The following is a 23,817-nucleotide window of genomic DNA, read 5'->3' on the forward strand; positions in this document are numbered from 1 at the left end:
TCTTTCTTCTTTCCACGGAGATCATGGGAAGAATCCAATTTGCCCATTAATCTCATCTGGTCAGAGTCTCCGGACCTTCAGATATATACAGGCCAGATCAAAGATGGAGGAAATCCTGTGTGACAGTGGTACAGATTTCCCCAAGAGACTTCAAAAGACTGTGATGGATAATCCAGTTGAAATGGACACATCACCTTTAGGTGTTACTTTGGGAGAAACCGTGCGTGATTTTTTTTTTTTTCAACCATCATTCTTCGGTTAGGCTGAAATGTATGCTTGGATGCTTTATTGGGTATACAATAACAATGCGTCATCCGGTGGAGAACTGAAATATTCGGCACCTAGGCGTTAGTTGGATATGTCAAAGTATGGGCTTTCTCCTCAACATAACATTTCTGCCAGTCCAAATTTGATTTTTGATTTTCTAATCCTTATGATGAGCAAAGATGAGGACAGATCTGAAAAAAGTCATTCATGCGCAAATTTCCATCTAAGCTTTGCGCTTCTCCGCGAGATAGTTCGGCTTTCTGAGTCTAATTATCCATCACCTTATCACACTGACCATATAACTCGTCAGTCTGCATCGCGTAACTTGTCGCGTCGACCAAATCAAACTTGGTCATTCATCAGCGGTTATTCATATTCGATGCAAGGACTTTTTGCAGGATAAATCCTCTCATTGTGGGTTCCTTCCCCAACACGTCGGTGTGATACTTTCAGTGCAGACACGCGGGGTTTGAGCCCATCACATTGGACCACATTGCAGAGCTAAGCCTACCTCCAGCTTGGAAATGGGCCAAGCCTGTCTGGTGTCAAACCAGCCTGAACAGATACTCTCAGACATCTCATTTCTTCACCTCATTCCTGAGACGGGAGTCTGCCCACCCCTTGTGTAAAGCAATTTAAACCTGATAGCACATCATCTGCCTATCTTTATACAGCAAATCTTTGTGGGACTATTAGACAGACGCTCTTTACTTTTCACTTAAGCTCTTTTCCACTGCCAGATCCAGAAACAGACATGGCTTTTACGCGCAAAACCCCCTCCGCTGACTGTCCTGTAATTATTTATTTTTGAAGCACAATAAGAGTTTGATTTGGGAAAGCAACAGGCTCCGACATCTCCGCTGTGTGTTTTTTCATCCTTGGAAATGCTCCGTCCAGATGCCTAAGGGACCAAAGTTTGATGAATATGAACTTATTGCCAAGTGGAATATGTTTTTATGTATCTGTAGCAATCTGCTGGCTGACGGCCGAGGTCGATGCATCTTGGTGGTGAGTAGCCTATGTCTTTATAGCGATATGGATGGAAAATGCAGTGCAGCAGTCCCTGCGCTGTGTGCGCGATATCCTATCAAATCAGTTTAAAGCGACGCGCTAGTAGCTCCGCTGAAAGGGGAGTGAGATGTTGGTTACTTTAATTAATTTGATCGTATATACGTCGCCCATATGATTTATGCAAAATGAGAGATGTTAAACAGCCATGAGCAATTTGTTTATTGTTTGTTTTTTAACATTATTTCCAGATGTAGAAACGTCTACATTCCCTAGTATAATCCCCTACTAGGCTTGGATATTTAGACAGATACATTTCCAGAATTCTTTGATTTTTTTTTTTTTTTTCTAATTTCATTGCCTTTTCTTGTTTTTCTCTCTATAAGCTAAGATTGCCGAAGGTTAAACATTTCTTATTTCCTGACGGGCCTTTCATACTCCCTACTATGCAGGGATCTCTTATTTTAATTTGGACAGATAGGTATCCTGAATACTTTTAGTTCCTTTTTTTTTTTTTTTTTTTTTTTTTACCGTAACTGTTAAGAATATTTAAAGAAGTTATACATTTCCAATTTCCCATCCAGCCTTTCTTCCCCTTACTCATCTGTACTGCAGGTACATGGGAAATGTAGATATTTGGGCAGATATTTTTTCCAGAATGCCATTTTCTTTTGTTGTTGTTGCTCTTTTGCTGTCTTTCCCATTTTTTGCAAGTGTCAAAGAAAACTCTCTGAAGTTATAAGTGCCCAGATTTGCTACAGCCTGTCACCTCTCTTCTATGCTGCAGGTAGATGGGAGTGTGAATATGTCATGTGTTATTTAGATACTTCTCCAGAATAAATCTACTCTTTAATGTCTTTCAGACCATTCAAGAGAGTTCATAAGGTCATAATGTACAGATTTACTCGAGGCATGTCACCCTATATTCAGGAGATTCCATGTTACATTTACACAAACCGTTACTATATTCTATCTTTCTTAATAATTTAATAAAATTCCCAGAGTCTTGTGAGTCTCCACATTCCCTGCTTCTCCACACTACAGGTACATGGGCACCCTGGGCTCCCAGGTGATGTGCGACAACATCCCTGGTCTGGTGAACAAGCAGCGCCAGCTTTGCCGGCAGCATCCCAAAGTGATGCAGGCCATCGGGGCTGGGATGAAGGACTGGATCTTGGAGTGCCAGCACCAGTTTCACAACCACCGCTGGAACTGCAACACCACGGCCCGGGACCACAACCTATTTGGGCGCCTACTGCTACGCAGTGAGTGTAGGGAAAGTTGGAAACATGGGGCAGGAGCAGGACATGAGCCTAAATGGATCCAGTTTTAAATCATGCATTTTGGCACCAGTATGATGGAGAGCAAAGATCAGTTAGATACATTTCTATCATAACCATTTTTAACAACGATAACTTTCACATTGACAAAATAATACAAACTGTCTTGTTATTGCTCTATATGAAATTAGTCTAAAGTTGTAGCTCTGTAAGTGTAGCTTGTAAATGATAGAAGATACAAGGACTTTGCCATTCTACATAGTTAATTTGCTGATCAGTTCTGATAGGGGAAAAAAAAAACTTATGTTAAGAAGAGTTGTAAATCCATGCACAGAGCCTTATTTGTGTGTGAATGAATATGTGGGCTGTGCAATACCATCTACATTGCACAACTAAAAATAGAAAGTTGGTGGTTAGATTACAGTGTGTAAAATGCCTGCTATACACTGGGTTGTGTTTCGAGGCCATTGTGTGCTGCTGGCCCCTTGGGGAATGTAATTGATACGCGCTCATCTGTGTATGTTACACCACCAGCCTGTTTGCAGTGATGCAAGCTGACATGATGAATCATAAGTCTTGTTTATATGTTGACAAACCTAAGGAATCTTTTTCAGTCTTTGATTTAAGCTATCGTATTTTTTATTTTGTTGTGGACACATAAGAGGACACATCCCCTTGCAGATGTCCTCTTTTTTCCCTCTAAAACCTCGCATCACATTCCACAGTTGTCTCAGTTTACAGTCAGACATTTATCAAGTTGGTGCAGCCGACTAGTTTCTCCATCACTCTTGACCAGAACTGGGCGGTAATATGTTACACAGGTTTGGCCTTCAGTAAGATTATAATAAGCTGTGTAACAAATTATTGTTTCACCATCAGCGTTATTATTATTAGTTGCAAATCACAAAATAAGTTGTAGTTTTTGGTCATCACTCATAACATTGAAGGTGAATTTTGGAAAGCTATGTCCTACCCCCATCCCTGGTTTGATGTCCTCATAAGCACTCGTCTTCTCAGCTAGTTAAGATAACAAACAGCAGAAGAGTTGACTTTCTCCAGATGGAGGTAATCCCACTTTGATCTTATCCCATGAAAAGATGACAAGAGCCATGGACAGTGGAGACTTTTTAGTTTCTCTGTTGTTCACAAGAACTGGGAGCTGACTTAACCGGGTTTTAGAAGATGAGAGGAAACAATCACCAATTTTGGGTGTGCAACAGAAAAGAAATATGAGCAGTGTAACAAATGATTTCTTCTAGGAAGTGAAGTATTATTAACAGCATAAAAGTGATTTGACATGATTAATAATGAGTAATATGCTGCTGCTCTTTGGAGGAAGGAGTCCAGTGCTGCTCTTGACGGATGCAAACTCTACAGAGGAGCATCCTGTCAAATCAGACATGTCACTTTGTGTCTTTGTGTCACAGGCTAAAATAAGCCCGCATCTCCTTTATGGCATGTTATAACAGGCCCTAATCTCTTCTTAATACCACTGGAGGATCATCAAGACTACATCGGCCTGATGTTCCTCTCCCAGGCCCTGAGATTTAACCTGTGGGGCGGATCCTTCAACTTAGTCCGTTTCATGTCAGGCCTCTAATCAGCCGTGTGGTATTCAGACCTCCCAGCCTGGCCCTGGTTGTGTCACACAGCATTATTATGGCAGAGGCTCCATCAGAAGCTCCTTATTGTCAATGTCAGCAGGCTAATTTCAAGCAATTACAAAGGAGTCCCCCCCCCCCCTTCTGGTGTCATGTTCCCTCAGCATCATCCTCATTAACCTCGTTAGGTACGCTCAACTTAGCCCCTGGACTACGAGTACTCATGCATATGCGCACACACAGAGGGAGAGTGATGGAAAAAATGGATTTTAAACAGGCTTATGTCAGATGCACACACAGGATGATCTCTCCCCAACATTAAGTTCAAACATAGTTTAAAATCCAGTTTTTTTTTTTCCGTCGCTGTGTGTGCATGCATTGCAGTGTCAAATGATTTTGTAGCGGAGGGCAGACACACGCACAGGCACCCTTCCCTTGCTTCCATCTTTGATCCCCTCAGATCTCTCATCAGTTACAAGTCAAGGGAGATATGGGCTCTTTATCAGGGCATTGCTGGTAAACGTTAGCTGTTTATCCATCTTGGACGTAGATGAAGCACAGCAGCAGTGCCATGCATGAAATAAAAGCCTCAAGGAGTAACAACAAACACGGAGCATGCAGGTAGCAGCAGTGGGCACAAACTAAGAGGATCTTTCTTCTTTCCACAAGTTCATCGTCACTTAGCTTGTGTCATGAGCTATGGCATGCAAGAACATACAAAAACATACAAATATGTGGTGTTTGACATTAAAAGGTGCATAATTTGAGCTTAATTACATGGCAGGCTGGTGTGGCAAAAACTGTCTTAGAAAATACTCTTCAAACACCTATGCATATCTCAGTGTGTTAAAACTTTTATGTGATGTAGTTAGTGAGTAAAGGCTTTTGTCATGGAAGGCAGATGCTCATGCTACATAAATAAATGCAAATATAAGGAACATTAATGGCTGAGTGCTTGAAGACGTGATGACATAGGCACAGTGTTGCTTTAGTGTGTATTTTTAAGTAATAAATAGTGTAGTGAAGGTATCTTATAAGATGGTTTTTGCTCCATCAGCCTCCGTGTTGAGGCCAACATTTTAACATCCCCTCACAACCCTCAGGCAGCCGTGAGGCGGCCTTCGTCTATGCCATCTCCTCGGCGGGTGTGGTTTATACATTGGCGCGAGCCTGCAGCCAGGGCGAGCTGGAATCCTGCTCCTGCGATCCCACTAAGAAGGGCTCGTCGCGGGATGCCAAGGGCTCCTTCAACTGGGGCGGCTGCAGTGACCATGTGGAGCATGCGATGCGCTTCAGCCAGGCCTTCGTGGACGCCAAGGAGAGGAAGGAGAGGGATGCCCGGGCGCTCATGAACCTGCACAACAATCGAGCTGGCAGGAAGGTGGGCACAGAGCTGGTCTGACACCTAGAACAGGGAATCATCACCAGGCAGTCACAGATCAGTTAGTTCATCTATTTGGCCAGTGGAAAATAGTGGAAACAGCAGTGCACATATTTGTACTAAACCTGTCATTCTTGTGTAGCACAAGAGGTTAACTCTGCTGACTCTGTTCACTTTATCACAGGGTTTGTACTTTGTCTTTGACAGACTGCACTTCATTTAAACAGCCTCAACAGCAGACATACATTTGTAAGACAAGCTTTGATTTGGATGGATGTTGAAGGACACACCTCTATAAATCTGTGTTTCACATTAATCTATATTGAAATTATCCGGTTGGGTTTTAACAGGGTTTGTGATGTTATAGTATGGCCCTCTATGGTTTTAAGCATGACAAACTTGAAAAATCGCAGGTATTAGTTATTTTCTGTGAAAGCTGCAACCTGCAGTAGTATCTTGTCTCTGCACATGTGTTTACCACAACAGGCCAGCTCCAGTCTCTTGGCCACTGTCGTGCCTCAGTCTGTTGTTTAATGCTGTGTTGTTACTGTAATACTTGAGCCAAAGCTTTTTGTCTGTTGTGACAAATTAATTTGGAATTGGAACTGAGCAGTCAAACACACAAGCTTCTCCTAAAAGTGCTTTCTGTACCTCCTCTTCCTTCCTCCAGGCGGTGAAACGCTTCATGACTCTGGAGTGTAAATGTCACGGTGTTAGCGGCTCGTGCAGCATCCGCACCTGCTGGCTGGCCATGGCTGACTTCCGACGCACCGGCGACCACCTGCGTAAACGCTACAATGGTGCTGTGCAGGTTGTTGTCAACCAGTATGGCACCGGGTTCACCGCTGCACACGCTCATTTCAAACGACCAAGCAAGAACGATCTGGTGTACTTTGAAGACTCGCCAGACTACTGCATACGAGATCACGAGTCAGGTACAGCAAACACTCTCACAGCCTTTTCTGATTCACAGGACCTGATGAGATGGTGCCCAGTGCTGCTTTAGGTGAGCACTGAGGAGGAAGGCCAGCGTGGATGTTTGGATGCAATCACATCTAGAGCTAGTTTTCTTTGGTCTGAACTATAGTTGAAAAGAAAACATAGCACTTTTGTGTTTGGTTTGTGCAAAGCAGAGGCATGAATTCACAAGCAGCTTGTTTACTGGACTTCTGGTAACCTGTTATCCTCTGATGTTAGCAATTTTGGTGGCATGGGAGTCAACAAATCTTATTTCACTCCCTGAAACTTTAGTTGGCATGATGGACTGTTCTTTTCTTTACTCTTTTAATTCATTTACTTTCTCTGTTACTCAAATCAATTAAGAAAAGATGAAGAAATGTTTATAAATCAGTCCAGACTGCAGCTTATCCTTGTTTCATTTGGCTACACCGGGCTGTCTAAGCATTAGAAATGCAGGAAGAAGACTGAGACTCATATTTTCAGGGCCTTGGTGAGGTAACTTGGTGCCACCTGAGTTTGAATGTCATTGTTCTCACCGGGCCAAAAGAACCAAACTAAAGTAGTCAATGCCCTCGAGTTCAATGGAACCACTCCAAACATACCTGGTGTGAACACACCCTTATAGAGGAAAGGGGTGTGAACAGATTTGTCATTGGAGTTATCAAGTGCTTGATCACAGATGTTTGGTTGAATTACACCCACAACACCTCCAGAAGGCTCAACAGTAAATTCTTGGCATCCCAGAACCGCCCACCGTGCGCTCTTTCAACAACACTTGACAGACCTGGCTCCAATACTTTTCATCAACTTTGAGTGTTTTCTTGTGCCAAATGGGTATGGACTGGGGCGGGCACTTAGGAGGGATAATTTAATTAGGCGCTTACTGCGAGGCAGGCTCAATAAATCACAGATTTAGACGACGAAAAAGTTTCAAATGGCAGTTTTGACCACGACGAGGAAACGTACCCCCAGAAGTCTGAGTGGGCCATTGTTTCAGTGGTTAGACTGCAGCACATTTAAGGACATCAGGACTCCTTTGCAGTATTATTCACAGTGTAAAAAAAAAAAAAAAAAAAGGGCAGCAGTCATCTGTAGTTAGAATGATCCTTCCAAAACCCGAAAGTTACAAGTTCAGTACTCTCAACAGTTGGCATGTAGACCCCATGTTACCTTTTTTGTGCGGCTAAATGCCTAACAAGACAGCATGAAGAAAGAAAGTGTGTTTGTGTGTGTGTGTGTGTGTGTGTTTGAGAGAGAGCATGCAAAATTTGTGCATTTGTATGTGAGACGTAAAACAGGAAGGTGTGAACACTTAGTGCACACAGTAGTGTGTGTGACTGAAAATTATGTGTCTGTGGGAGGAAGAGAATTAAAAGGTACAGTATATGTGTGACTTAAAAAAAGTGTGTGCGTGTGTGTGTGTGTGTGTTCTAGAGGAGCTAGATGCCTGTCAGGCAGCAGATGATCCGTAGCGATCAGGTGTCGACCAGTTTAAGACCCATTACACGCTTCTGTAGGCTGAAACCCAAGACTGCTGCAAACCACTATAAATCACCCCCGCTGGACGCTTACCACACACACACACACACACACACACACACACCCTAGAGGGCACAGTTGGCCTGAAAAGGGAGGTATATGTAGGAGGCAGGTTGGATCTCTCTTGCACAACAAATACACACACAGTTTACGGTAGACTCCATGCAAATGTGAGATGTTGTCAAGGTCCTAATGTGGCCTCAGCTCTTCCCTTCCACTCAAATCCATCTGACAGCTGAATCAAACTTAATAAACAGTGTGAATTTAAAGCAGTGCATCGGGCCTTCAGGCTTCCCTCACCTTCGCTGTTCAGGTGAGATCAGATTTACATTGCAGGTATTTACCCAACAGTGTGACTCAGAGTGGCTCACAGTAACCCCTGTCTTATTACAAACAAGCCAGGAGTTGTAAACAAAGGTCAGATGGACTGGCAGATAACTCTGGGTAGCTTTGGTGACCTCTGTCATCCTATGACATGACTGTGCTTTTTGGTGCAGGGAAAATAGAGGCAAAATTTATTCTGGTGGTTGACTTTGGTAAATGATGCTGTACTACCCTCTTCTAGGCTTTATTTATCTTCTCTGGTGGTCTTACCCACAGACTCCTTAAAAAGAAATAGTGGAACATAAGCATGAGTCAAGACTGAAGTGCAGGCGTTCACACCTGTACTTTGTTGCTGTGTTTCACTCACAACATTTGTACAGCAATAACATGGTTGAACAGGTTATTCATGTATTGGACTGAAATTTTACAAGGGAAACTCTGGCAACGCACTACAGCAGAGCATCGCACAACAATGGAGCAGCAACAATGTAACAACATAGACCACAAGTCATCCTGCAGAAACTTCACCAGATTATTCCTCCAGGTCCCTGACTCATTATGGCAGCACCAGCAGCTCAGCTCTCAGCCGACATCAACTTTCAACCCACAATGCACTGTGTTCTGGTTGGATTATATTCTGAGTTGTAGCAAAGTGTACCATGGTTCACTTTGGCGCTGGACCAAGTTGCACCTTTACAGGCGGACCACGGTTCGCTTGTTTGATCCATATTCGAGTTCAAACGTGCACTCCCAGCTTGCCAAATGAACCACGCCAACAGAATAAATCATTGCATTGTAGTGTTTCGTATTAAAATTGAGCAAACAGAGTAATTGTGAACATGTCCTGGATAGCAGTGGGTGGACATATTGGCTGTTGTAGCAAATCAAACCTATGACCTTTCAGTTATGGGACAGACTACCTAAACTCCAGGAGGTCCCGCCACAGATCCTGTATGCAGTACAAGCTGTCAGGCACGGTCATGGTCCTTAAGGTGCTCAGTTAGTTTTATGACTCTGAAGGGCCCATTAAACCTGCTCCGAGCCCAGCACATAACTTCAGAGCCCCATGGTTGTCACTCAGAGCACAAGACTGTTTCATGTCTGGAGGTGACCCTTTACAGTGGCCTTAGTTCAGTGTATTAATGTGACTTTTAATCTGTTAGGAGGTCTTGGAAGTGCACAGTAATTGGAATGTGACACAATTGTCATGTCATTTTAGCACATTTTCACATTTTAGTCCTTTGGCTGACACTCTTCTCCACACAAATTAGGTGAGTGAAACATTAGAACAAGCCTCAGCTCCTAGATCACCAACCTTGCAACCAAAAGTTAGGAGGTCAGGGGTCAGAAGTCACCGTGTTCTGGCAAAAGATGGAACCATTATTCATGTCACAAGAATGGTAATGGATGATAGAAAATCTGCTATAAATTGACTTTGTGCACATTTTCTGCTAGTCATGGAATTTGTGGAGCATCATGGGATCCCCAGAGGTCCCAGGACCCCAGTTTGGGAACCAGTGCGGTTCTTTAGGGCAGACATGAAGATTTTATGGGCTGTGTACATGTAAGCAGGGTGAGCTAACACACACACACACACACACACACACACACACACACACACACACACACACACACACACGCTTTCTCCCAGGGCCTTTCATGAGAACACAGCTTCCTCTGAAGACCAGCTTCACTCCTCTTGAGACCCACCCACCCACACACAGGAACATGTGAACACAAAGGCATGCAAACACACTCTCAATCATCACACACACACACATACACTCTCAATCACTCTCACTTTCAACACACACACACACACCTCAAGAAAACAGTATCACTTGAAAAACACGCAGACTTTGAATAACTCACTCATATTCCCTCATAAACGTAAAAAATAAAGGCACGCAAACTCACCCTCAATCATTCTTGAAACAGACTTTGAATCGCCATTCCCACAGAGAGGTGGACACACACACACACACACACATACTGGCTCACAGCCCACAGAGATAGTGAGACGGCCCCACTGTGCCTCTTCTAAGGTGTGAAATCAATTTCCCTCGGCCCCAGTGAGGCTCAGGTGCTAAACTCATCTCTCGGCGCCCCCTCATCTTAATTCAATAAGCAGACGCAGACACAGAGAGAGACAGGGCTGTGAGGAAGACTCTGGCCATGATGTCACCCCTAGCAGCGCAGCATACCGCGAATGACGGGCGGGCACACTGCCGAGAGGGGCGGGGCTTAGGTCATGCCCAGACATATTACCTGGCAAGGGAATAGTGGAGAGACAGGGAGAGAGACAGTATAGACACAGAGCAACTAGAATGTAAACATTAGCGAATTCCAGAACAATGTTCGAGATAGTACTTGAAGTCGGTTCATATTTTTTTAAACCTTTATTTATACAGGGAACGTCGACTGAACACACATGTTCTTTCTCAGCAACACCCTGCTTCACATTCAGACATCCACTCATTCACACCTTCCAGTAAAGTCCCAGACTTCTACTGTCCGCTACTGGGCGCTGACCAGTACAGCCACAGAGCACCGGACAGTCTGTCCCTATGCTGCTATGGTGATAGTATGGATGTTGACTCAGACAGGCACAGAACCTGAACTGGAGTAGGACGGACTTTCCTATTCAAATCAACGCAGCAGGATAATCAGAGAATCTGCCATTTTCACATGATCGTTGCCATTTCAGATAACTGGCTGTTATCTTGTGTATTCCATTTGGTGATAACTACAAACATTTAGAAACATATCCTCTCAGTTCTCAGAGGGGCTGTGTAGAAACTAATCACAGTTGCCATTTTATTCTGAACTAGGCAACTGACTAATGGCAAACAGTTTAATGGCCGTTCTGCTCCACTTAAGTTCTGTGCTAATAGCTTTGGAATGTTTTGTCGCTGACAAATACAACTCCTCCCCAGTTATTCACGTCTCCATTTTATAGCAGTTATTATATAGGTGAATATATGTTTGCGCACCGCGTAATGCACACATAATGTGGTTCAAGTTTAATCTCCATTCTAAGTTCATATGATGGCCATCAAGTTCTAAACCATCCAGTGTGACCGTAGAGGCAAACCCAAACACGTTAGCCATTAGCTCCTGCTGTGTATTACAACACTGGCCGCTGCAAAACTATTGTGCAGCACTTATTAGTGCTGATAAAACCAACACTGAGGTAGCTGAGCAGTTTTTGTGTAGAAATGTGCCATATTTGATCTATGTTCAAGTTAAAGCTCAAGTTCAATGACACTCACCTAATGAGGCATTGTGCAATGAAGACGCTTTAATGCAAGTAATGTGATATAGTTTTCTCAATGTATCAGACTGTTCTGGCCATTCTAATATTTGACTCTAATTGCTTGGTCATCATATCCAAATTACTAATGATTGCTTATCAAACATCTCGTATGTAAATATCTCATGAAAGCACCAGTAGTCATCCTTATAATATAACGATACTGATATCAAGGTATTCGGTCAAACATATTGTACTGTATTGTAAGATATTAGATTTTTGCCATATTGCCCAGTCCTGGATGATTCTGATTTTTTCATTTAACTATGATCCTTATAATCTTCAGACTGCTGAATGGCACCGTGTGTTTCAGTTATATAAGGCCATCAAGCCAGACACCGTCCAGGGCCGGCTACTTTAACCTCTTGGCTGTCCAGTGCTTTACTGAGGGGAAATTTGCTTCCACTGTCCATGTCATTCTGATGTGGATAATGTGTTGGGTCATCTTGCGTTACCACTGAATAATAAATTCATCTGAGATTAAGCATACATTTAAGTTGAATTGTTTCGTATATGATGTATTATGTCTGATTGCCCTGCGATCCTGGCTGGAACCACAACAGTGAACATGGCGGTCCAAGTGTTCTTCTGCACACGTCTGTTACACAAGTTCAGTTTGCCGAGCTTTGTGCTCAGGGACAACTTTTTGAAAACGTAGTGGACGGAAGACAAATTGACACGTGGTTTTCAGATTTCTCCAGATTAGTGTGGACTGCAGTCAAAGCCACTGGCCCCGCCCACAATTGGTCAGAATAGAGAAACACATCAGGATCAAGTTGTGTGCAGTGTGAGCACAGCTAATGACAGCCTGTACCCCTGCATGGGTATAACAACTCACCTCTATGCAGCTGAACTGAAAGCTGAAATCTGGAAGACGTGTGTGTGTGTGGATTTAGGGTGTGTGTACGGGGCTGAAGGGGAGAAGCACGAGACTGTGTGTGTGTGTGTGTGTGTGTGTGTGTGTGTGTGTGTGCGCACGCACATGTGTGTACCTGCTTGTATGGTATCGGCAAGACTAGTTTTCAGACAGGCTGTGTGTATGTATGAGTGTGTTCGTGTGTGTTGGCGACTGATGTCTCCTGTAAAATGAACAGCTGATGAAGAGTGGGAGTAGCGACTGATGGCTCCTATCATCAATCTCTCATCTGTCCTCCGTCCAGCGCTCATCCTCTTACCCCCCCCATCCCTCCCTCCCCCTGTCTCGTCCGGCTTCTGTCTACCAGCAGGATTGGCAGTGTCATAATAGCAAAGTGTTCCCATTAGCACTCTGCACTGACGTTTGGATTGGCTAAATTGTGGCTCGTGTACTGCCAAGTCACATTCCTGATGCATGTAAATGAAAGCTTTTATTAAAAAAAAAATGCCACAAATCCATTTTGAAATGAAGCATCACTGGATGTTTTTTTTATTGTTTTATTTTTAATGGGGATGATTGCATTCTTTTGTCTCAAATATCGTTATTGTGCAATCCACTGTCTTCAGATAGCAAGTCGCCTAAATGATTTTCCAGAGTGACTCTTAACTTTTATGCCAGTAGTCATCAATCAGAGTGGGGTTGCATTCTTCAGTATCTCTTTCTGAAGCGATTAAATGCCACTGCAGTCACTTTTCCTTCAAAGATAAATTCCCTCTGATTTTAAATGTAAGTTGGTGTACTGTGTGTAGAAAAGAAACTCATTAATGTAAAGTTGCATTAAGTAAGTTTTTACTAGATTTAATACCAGTGACTCAGCAACTTCTGTGCCAGGTGTAGCAATTTCTGGCTTTGAAAAAGTCTTCATATCTTCAAGTTAATGAATTTATTAACTTTGTCATTTTCAGGCCGCAACGAGGTTTGCCAAACAGTTGTTCATGTTGAAACTCGACAGAGTTTGCCAGAAGTCATACATTATTTAACGTCCATTAAACATTGAACTCATTTGGCTCCTGAGTGAGCAGGTGAGGGGTTCAGTGTCTGCTCAAGGACACTTTGACAGCTCATTTATTGTCAGTCACACTGAATCCACGCGAGCTAACTGCTCGACCCCGGGTTTCCCTTCAATTTCCCCCTAACTAGCCTCAAATTTAGAAAACATATTGCATTAAAGTAACATACATGCTGGTTGCAGTGCTTCATTGAAGCTTCATCGCACTGATATAGTGAAATATTCAAACTCAAGATGCTGTTTCTTATGGCTGCAGCATAACATCAAATAGATAATACCAAGATGTCATGTGCATCATTTTATACACATTTCCCTGGAATTCAGCAGGATGTTTTTGGTATCTTTGGAAACTTCGGGATCTCCACTAGAATTTGAAATCAAGTCCTGTGGGTTTCAACAAAACAGCATGTGTTTGTAATGACAAACCCACTGATGGGCCAACAGTGTCGAATACGCTAAAAATATAATACATAGGACCTGGAGTACATTGATCTGATGATTATTTCTTGCCTCTTCCACCCCTTGTCGCCCCTCTCTGTCTCCAGGATCGATGGGGACCGGCGGTCGGATCTGCAACCGGACGTCCCGCGGCGTGGACAGCTGTGAGGTGATGTGCTGCGGTCGTGGTTACGACACGTCGCGGGTGAGCCGGACCACCAAGTGCGAGTGCAAGTTCCACTGGTGCTGCGCCGTGCACTGCCGCGACTGCCACCAGCAGATTGACGTGCACACCTGTAAAGGCCAGACGTGACCTCGCCGCCAACCACAAACTACTAGCCAATCATTTAAAACCAGCAGTCACACAAGGTCATGTCAAACTACTGCTTCTGAATGCGTCTGGGTGTCAACTCGCTACAGTATATGTGTTGAAGTTAATAATTTCAAGTGCTCAGTCTTTAGATCCTTGGTTATTTTTGCTTCGCCTTCATCCTTGGTGCTCAGCGCTCTTTGTAGTGTTTCCTCTGTGCATGTCCCACAAATCACCTGTCAGACACTCTGTCCAGTACTATGATGTGTTTTGCCACAGTGGCATCACTGCTCATGCTAACTACCCAGGTCTTCTTTGGTTTGGTCTAAACAAATGGGGAATCTAAAACACATCACTTCCTGCTTGTCAGAGGAGTTTTCTAAACAAAGTGCGACCAGCAAATGTAAACGCTTTCATGAACTGGCTGTAAGTTGACTCACCTTCATGTTATACCTATTGCAAAAGAGATATTTATATAGAAATACACAAATCCGAAGGATCTGATAGAAACGGGACTTGGATGACAGGAGAAAGGGCAGGTCATGAGGGTGAGAGCAGGCGTTGGGACGATCCTCCAGGCCAATGTTGTCCAAAATTTCTTAGCATCCCTCTGTGAAATTCATGTAACACATGTTGCCAGCTTCTAACCCATGAGCAGAGACACTTGAATAAAGAGGATGTTTGAGACAAAAATGATCCAATGGAGATTGTTGGTGAAGTTCACAGGTTGGGAGTTTCCCTTGGCCAATAACAATGGCCTCAGCGTTCCAGTTAGACGCTACACATCGAGACAAATGTCGACTACAGCAAGTTAGATATTTAATATGGTAAAGTGTCTCTAAATCTTTAACAAGAGGGGAAAAAAATCTGCAAATTTTACTTGTTTCCAGAGCAACCCTCAAGAGCTGTCTAGTTCTTTAAACGGCATGGTACGAATCTCATGTCCCTCATACACCCTGGTAATCAGTCTCAACCATTATAGGTCTTCCAGTGTCTGTTTTGGCACTTTGTCCCCGGCACTTGATGCTTCAGTGAATGCGTCTATATGTACAGTAAGTGCAATAGTGTAGATTTTCTGGTTAACATGCATTGAACTATTAAAGCCTTTCAGTCATTTACTGTTCATTTTTTTGCAGTCTCTGTGGTCCTTTTCTTGATGTAAAGCAGGGGCTGGATTAAAAAAAAAAAAAAAAAATCAGTTCAATATGTTCATCATTTTCAAAAAGGCTGTAAATATTTTCTCAGCTTGGCTATTTTTTATCCTCTTACAAAAATGGGATTCTTGAAAGCAAAGTTTTAACTGTAAAATTCCATTCCATTCCAAATTATGGTGGAAATTAATTAACTTAAACTCACATTTTAGACAATGAAGTGGTTATTTGAAGCCTGTCTCAGGACTCATGTAGATGACTTATCTCATGGACCGTTACTGAAAACACTGGGCATGGAAACCCACTCACTGTTGATTTAAGTCACTTCACTGTAGCTTTCAAACTCGTCTGGAAGTTGGACACAACTAACTTATTTCAAGTGCCAAAGGAAGACGAGAGCATGAACAAACATGACTGAAATGAAATACCGCCAGTTTTTTCTCACCACAACTGTCAGGAGATACTCAGTGGGGGTTTGAATAAAGTAATTAAAACACTAACTTTTCATGCACATTAGTCGATACAGTCCAGTCATCCTGTGATGCAAATGTAGAAATCCTGTATCATTTCTTCTCTCAATCCACTGTATTTTATTCCCTCCTAAGTGTAAAAATGGCCATCTGAGATGTGTTGTGAAGCCCCGTCCTGATGGGCCTGCTTGCACAGGTCAACCTGAGTCACAGGACATTCCCCACAAGTGGGTTCAGCGATTAAATCAAACAATATTCTTATTCACAGCTAAAGGTAAATCACATGACCTTTGAAAAATACATTGCATATGCCTACAGTGCTTGAACACAAACGTCTAAATGAGGACTCTGAAGTTTGTGAGTTTTTTTTTTGTTTTTTGCCTCTTTGAGAATATCATGCAAAGTATTGGCATCTTGCATCCGACAGACTGCTGAGCCGGACAGGGCTTTATTTGTGTATGTAAATATGCGCCTGATCTAATTTAAGAGGAAATTAGCTGTACAGTGTATGGAACCATAACTGTAACCACACTGCAAATCTAAAGCAGCAACTAACACGCTTCACTTCCTCAAATCCTGCAAGCCAATCGTTACTCTCCTCCTCCTATCATGCAAGCCAATCACAGCCCAGTATGTAGACATCTTGTATATGTGGCCTGGAGCAGTTCTGATCACAGCAGTTAGACTTTTCTCATTTCTAGTGGAAAGCAGTAGCTGCTCTGTGTTTCTGACAGCACTGAGCTTGTCAAAGTGCTTTTATCACTCAAGCACAGACTGCAAGAAAAACATATTTTAGTATTCACAAAGGGGCTGTGTCCTACAATTGTAGTGTTTTTTTTTTTTAAACATAGCAACAGGAGTCATCAACACTTTAAGCATCAGTTAAGCTGGATGAAGGAGATGAGCCTGGAGGACGGGGACTTCCATCTGAAAAGCATGTGGACAAGGGACGCGTCTTCAGTGGACTGGGATCAGTGGAAGATGCAGTTAAAGTGGACTCACTGCGTCGCTGCCTTTTTCTGTGATTACAACCCTTAGTATCATTTTAATCAAAATGTCGGAAAAAGCTGGCTTGCAGCAATACACAAAAAGTCCTTTATTGTATTTTTTTGTCTTTTCACTTTTTTAATGATGGCAATTGATCACCTCTTTTTGTACAACAAAAAAAAAAGGCTTTACATGACTGGAAACCCCAAAAAATGCAAACATATCAAATAAAGTCAAAACCAATTCAGAATTTCATTGTTTTGCCTTCTTTTATGCCATATCCTCTCCTCCACCAACCGTCACCTCATCCTCTTTGTCAGGCGGGTTCGGTTTGAACTCGGTGAGCTTGGCACAAAGGTGTGTCAGTCCAGTCCAGCGCATCTGGGTTTCAGTTCAGCTGTTGTCTGGATGGAGGTCGGCTTCGGGTCCTGCTTCTGGGTCGGTCCGGGTTAGATGCGGGTAAGTTGGTGCCAGAGGCTGGATGGCAGGATGCTCTCCACCTTCTCCATGATGAAGTTCAGAGGAGCGAACAGTGTGCTGAGGAACTGCAGGCAGCGACAGAGAGAGAGAGAGGGAGAGCATCACAACAGGCAGTAACATCCAGCTTGTGTTGGAAAGCTGCAGGCTGACAAACTTTGGCGTGGGATCCAGGTCTCAGCCTGGGTGTGTGTGTCAGTCCAGCTCAGGCTGCACACCAGCTCACAGTGCATTTGGAGAAATATGCCTGGATGCTTTAAATGTGAGAATTTAAATCTTGAACTCTGCTAAAATGGACATTAACCATTAATCTTGTCTTTTTACATGAAAACCTGACAGTTCTGCAAGATCTACAACTGTTCAACTTTTGGTGAAGGTAAGGAAATAAGGAGTTAAAGTTCACTGGTTCAAAAGAGATGAAATATCAGCATGAACAACTGCCTCAGCCTTGTTGAAATTTGAAACTGGTCTCATTTTTGAAATATTCATAAGGTGGAAAAAGTAAGACTTTTTGAAATGCTGTCCAAGAATTAGATGATGATTGAGAACAATGTTCAACTCCACATGTCCACATGTCCACGTTAATGCAGGGAGGACAATTAACAGAGAACCTGGGGTCGACTTTCACAGGAGCCACAGCTTCTAAGGTGGACAAGCAAAGACTTCAAGGAGCCTCTGCCCGTCCAGTGTGTTCTCTTCAAACTAGGGTTATAATGCCCCCCTCTAATTATTTATTAAGCCCTTAAAAATAATGTTAATAAATATTACAAATTTAGATTTCCATGTAAAAAAAAACATCAAACACACACACGCTGACTCATAACCAGAGCTCTGTTCACAGGACAAGAAAGTCCTTTCCCACAACACTGAACATTGTGCCATATTTCATAAGGTAAACATGAAATTTTTTTTCAGCAAATCTCAGTTATGCTGCTATTGTTTATGTGAAGCAGCCATTTTGAGTTGGTCTTGCTATTTTTTTTAATACAAAACACGGCCGCCTGTGCTGCATCAGCACCGCCACCAGCAGAGCTAATAGGTAAAGCAGCACCCCATCAACAGACGGGACAGACTGTCAGATTTGGGACGTATGGGTGTGCACAGAAACCTGCACCTTCAGGAGAGGGTTGTGAAAACTCCTGGAGTGACAACCTTTCCTCAGATACTCATCAGTGTAGTCAAGGTCAGCCATTTTAGGGGACATGAACATAATAAAAACACATTTTTGAGTAGAGGGGGGCTTTAATTACATTTTTTTTTATCTAGCTGATTTGAGGATCTTTTTTTTCTGTATCAGATATCAGCATCTTCATTATTTCTAACTACACCAGACGTTCCAAAAAAAGAAATGATGAAATGCTAATGTCATCATCGGCACTTCTAAAGACTATAATGTGAACAAATCACACATCTTCTCCTCTCCTCTTGTAAAGCGTTAATTTCCACAGATGTTTCTGAACCAGTCAAGGCAGAGCATCATTGTCTGTTACTTCCCAGGAATGGAGAACACAGGTTTTTCCATCCCATACACTTCTCCAGTTTGTGGTGTGAGTACAGTGTGCTGTCAGGCCCTGTCCTCAGGTTGCTGTTTTGGCAACAGGCAGTGGGGGGGGTGGGGGGGATAGGGGCTCCACCAAAGCGACAGCAGGTCATGGAGGCTTCCACTTGTTCAGATGGCAGATAAAAGCCGGAGCAGGGTGAGAGGAAGAGGAGAGAGGGGTCTCTGTTCAGACACCAGCTCTCCTGCCCTCTTATCCCCCTGCAGCGATCTGCTCCGTGGCCTCTGATCTGTGCTCAGGGACTGCAGTGGTACTTCTGACGTCTGCCTCACACAAACTATCACAGATCTGTCTTCCAACTTCAAAGACGACTTCAAAGGCCGTGTGCTGCGTGTATCTGAACCAGGTGGGTGGCAGGGTTGATCCCCGCAACAGTCAATAAGCGGCCACGTTTACATGCACATCAAAAATGCATGGAAGCGAATGGTGTGAATAAGTCAGAGCGAAATTTAACATCACATTGTAATATTAATGTGAGTGTCACATTGACACACTCTATGTTGAGTAATGTGACTTTATTCATCCACAAGGTTAGGCCCTGTGGTTTGAATGAGCAGGGCAGAATCATGCCTTTTACTTGGAAAAATAGCTGTGAGATAGTAAAGAAATTATTTTGTTAGAAAAAACAAAAATCTGACAATTCTTTCTGGATAACTAAAATGTAATCAAGTTATTATAAGGAGTTTATAGGCAGAACTATGTGTCACTAGACATTTACATGTGAATTTGAACTGCTCTTGAAGAACTGCATGAAGAACTGCACCAAAGAACTGAATGTGAATAGTATTATTTTGAAATTAAATTCAGTGGCTTGGAACTGAGTTCCAGTGAAGCTGAAAGTGAACTTCATGTTGTGAAACTATTTGATCCTAAATGAAAGCTCAACTCTGTAAACTTCCACAGTCACGTCTCTCTGTTCAAACTGAGCTCTTGCAATTCAACTGCAGTTCTCGGAGACACATATCTGGTTGAGGATGTGTGTCTGAGGAAGAGCAACCGAGTGCAGATTAACAGAACGACTGTTTGGCCAATCAGCACGTGAGTTTGACTGTTTCCTTCACTCCCATAGGCTCCCAGTCTTTCTGCTCAGCCAACAGGAAATGCTACCCACTGGAACTGAACCACTGGATGTACACAGGTGGAAATGGTATCAAACATCTTGTCTCAGTATGGGGAAGCTGAAAAAGGGTATTTTGCCCAAAACACCCAAAACGAGTATTCCTTTCAGTTATCTTTTATTAATCTCCTTAGGGAAATTCAATCTGCATTTGGCCCATCGTCTTAGGAGCGGTGCAGCTCCATGCCAGCGCCTTGGTCAAGGAACATGAACCTGACAGACATGTTTTGTTTTTTTGTCACTGACACGAGGAGAACATGCATGTCCAGCCCAGAGCCACCGCCCATCAGCACCTGCTCAACCAAATCTAAACAAGAAACTGAATGTGTTTACTCACTGAGCAAATACATTCACTATTTAGAATATCAGTGTCAGTCCAAGAGCATAGGTGCCTGTGTTCACTACTGGACAGAGCATGGTGAGTGTGAGGCTGAGCGAGTGTGTGTGTGAGTGCCAACAGCTCTCCGCACTGCTCCACTGCTCCAACCAAAACACATCAGCCCAGCGCTCCTCGCCCCCCCCGCCAGCAGGGGAGATGGGATCTGCTGATAGTGTCACATCAGGGGGAGAGAGATGAGCTCACCCACATTCCAGGGGCGGGGTGCAGCACCGCCAGCCCACAGGCTGCAGCCAGGGGGGGGGGACAGCGCCCTCCGGTGGCGGCTGTGGATACATGGGGGGCAGGTGGGAAGGTGTTTGGTAGGGTGGGTGGGCACTGGGGGGAGGAAATCAACTTTTTCATTAACGTCTCGCCATTTTCCGAAGCAACTCATCCTGCTACTAGCTGCTACATAATATAATAACTAACGTTTCATAAAATGTCACTCCTATATGCTGAACATGGAATAAAACTACAAAATACTACATGATGTAATAACATTACACTATTTCATTAATATGTGATTATTACGTCATGAGGGGAGTAACATTTTTGAGCACACTGGTAATGTTACTACTTCATTGATAAATGCATGCACATAATACAATAAAGCCATAATGACGGCCGGGTGATTGTGATTCTGCCTGCTGCACTGTGGCTGCACAGAGCTCAGCTTCGTGCTGCTCCAGAATGGCACTGCATCGCATTCGGGGCCACACACAGAAGCGTGCACGGGGGCGGGAAGGACCTGCAGGGGGGACTGAATCTCAGGTGGGTGCTGTTTGAGTGGACTGAGTTCAAATTTTCAGGCAAAGTACGCCCACTCCGCAAAGAGAGCACGCAGCAAGAGCAGCTTTATTATTTTTTGTTGTCAGAGATCCACATGTGAAATGTGCCAGCTGTGGGCCACAGTGGAAGACTGACAGGAGCCTGTGACTGGAGCATCCTTTCCAAACAACTCGTACTCAGGCTGCAGGGGTAAGACATGCTGGCACGACACAGCCAGCTCCCCAAAACACCTGCAGCTACAAAAAACAAACAACTGATGGTAAAAAAAGAAAGGTAGAAACTTGAAGATGGACTGGATGATCACCAGTAAGACCTGCAGCCACATGTGGGGAGTGGCAAAGACGTTCACTGGATTCTGAGTGGAATAAATGGAGTTTTGAAAATGTGTTATTTCTGTGCTGAGATGAAGATCAGATCATGGAGGCAAAAAATGCCCTTTGTGCTCCGACATGCACGGCTGTTAATAGGTGTGTGTCACCACTCAGTTTGAGGGAGGACCCCATTCAGCTCTGGGACCGTGTGTGTGTGTGTGAGAGAGAGAGTGTGTACTCACAGCTTTAGCGAAGACTCCCATGAGTTCGGGAAACTGGTGTGTGAGCAGTGCCAGCATGGCGGTGAAGGAGCAGAGACCGGCCGTGAACAGGATGAAGAAGGGAAGCTCCTTCTTTGGGTAGACTGACACCTCGTGAAACACTGCTTCCACGTGGGACACAAACACACACAGACACACACACACACACACACACACACACACAGAGCAGAGTTTTAGTTTAGTACAAAATATTTCAAAATGACATACATGGATCTCAGAATGTACTTTGCTGCGTCCTTCAGACAGCTGGTGACTGTTTACATGAGTCACAATACTTAAGAGTGATTAGGGCCACTCCTGCACTCCCTGTTGAATCGCTGTTCCACCCAGAATGACACTCAAGATTACCACGTCACATGGTATTTGCTACTAGACTGCTTATAAGGACTTTTTCTTATTGGTTAGGAACATCTTTGATTTTCAATTTCTGCGAGAAAACAACTTTCTGAATCTACTGACTTCTGACCCCGATCAGAAGAACTTATTGATCCACCTGCCAGACTGAAAGATAAGAGTATGTGATGAATGATGACTGGTGAGCTGACTGGCTACAGACAGCGGCTGGATCACAGCAACCATTCTGACAGGAAACAGGCGGTAAACACAGGCGTTACTAATGACATTAACTCGGGTTCTGTTCCATTTAGGTGCAGCACAGCTTGGTTACTACTCCACCCCCCCCCTACCCATCCTTAAAATGCTAAATAAAATAACATCAAATAACATTCCCTACCTATTCATGCCCTTAAATGACAAGGAACCGGAACCCAAGGTAGCCTATTTTTTTGTCTTGCCTAAAAAAGCCACCGGTCAGCATCAGGTGGGCCGGCCACACAGACTGCCATATATGCCTCTCATTATAAATCAACTTTTGTTCATACGCAGCTGCAGCAGCACAACAGACAATGACACAGACAACATGGTTGATTATTGACTGCACAATGCGGCCATTCGCCGGTAATCACAGCATCAGGCGAGCCTACCTACTGGTTTATATGCAAGCACAATACATGTGTGTTTGCTTAGACCCCAATATTAGACTAGGGCGTTTTTTCAGGGCATTTTCAATGGAAAAAATATTGTCTTACATTCAGATGAATACGGTAATAGAAAACTGCCTTGCAACGCTGATGATTTTTTTTTTTTTTTTTTTTTTTTTTTTTTGCACTCGTGCCGCCCCCCACGTGACATGCCTTTTAGGCTTCACCCATGCCTAAAACCACTACTGTCCCAGCATGAGTGAGCCCCGCGCCCCGCCCCGCCCCGCCCCGCCCCGCCTCTGGTACACCTGAATGGAACCGAACCTTAATTAAAGTCATCAGTCACACCTGTGTCCAGCTGCTGTTTTGGTGTCAAAATGGCCGCTGTGACAAAAGCTGCTTGCTGGACACTGGGGGCAGATGGTGATCTCCAGCCCTCCTTACAGGTCAGGTTACAGAGAATATTCTCCTGTGAAGATTTTCTGCTCAGATCAGCTCATTAAGGGGTCCAGCTAGTGAGTGTGTGTGCAGGTTCTACAGGTAAACTGCCCCCCCGCTGAGTGGCACATTGTGAAGGTCCCATGTAAACAGCAGGCTGTCATGTCTGATCAGGTTCGTGGAAACAGAGCATCTCTACAGAGCACGCTGGAGCCTTCCCTGTACATGAATGCATGGGGGCCATATTGCTCCTGTCATGGGCTTAAAAAACTGTTTTCTTGTCACTGAGGTCACTGAAATCAGTTAAAACTCCATTTGTGTCATTTTAGAACTACATGGGTGTCAGCGACAAAATAATCCTGTTTTCAATTCATGAAATTCTTCAATAATCATTACATGGTTTTGTGCATTAACAAGCTGCAAACTGTTGTCCCGTCAAGAGATAGACCCTTTTCAAATAAAAACTCAAAAACACAGCTGGAAAATGATCACACACACACACCAATATCTCCCGAGCATGTGCAAATGTACA

At 43.7% G+C, this 23,817-nt stretch overlaps 2 protein-coding genes across 2 annotated transcripts in view; one reads left to right on the top strand and one right to left on the bottom strand.

Annotated features, from left to right (window-relative positions):
- Positions 1 to 953: 953 nt before the first annotated feature.
- wnt2 (wingless-type MMTV integration site family member 2) lies at positions 954 to 15,379 on the top strand. Its single transcript, XM_030053724.1, has 5 exons — positions 954 to 1,275; positions 2,320 to 2,540; positions 5,260 to 5,537; positions 6,208 to 6,472; positions 14,144 to 15,379. Exons 1-5 carry the CDS (start codon positions 1,187 to 1,189, stop codon positions 14,347 to 14,349), a joined length of 1,059 nt encoding a protein of 352 aa, XP_029909584.1. The 5' UTR covers positions 954 to 1,186; the 3' UTR covers positions 14,350 to 15,379.
- A 1,669-nt stretch (positions 15,380 to 17,048) lies between these two features.
- Positions 17,049 to 23,817, bottom strand: part of LOC115361236 (suppressor of tumorigenicity 7 protein homolog) — a 62,404-nt gene continuing 55,635 nt past the window's right edge. The window contains 2 exon segments of the mRNA XM_030054606.1: positions 17,049 to 17,499; positions 21,829 to 21,968. Of these exon segments, the coding sequence (XP_029910466.1) occupies positions 17,404 to 17,499; positions 21,829 to 21,968 (236 nt within the window). The 3' untranslated portion in view covers positions 17,049 to 17,403.

The sequence above is a fragment of the Myripristis murdjan genome, chromosome 6, assembly GCF_902150065.1.
Source record: "Myripristis murdjan chromosome 6, fMyrMur1.1, whole genome shotgun sequence".
Classification (NCBI taxonomy): Eukaryota; Metazoa; Chordata; class Actinopteri; order Holocentriformes; family Holocentridae; genus Myripristis; species Myripristis murdjan.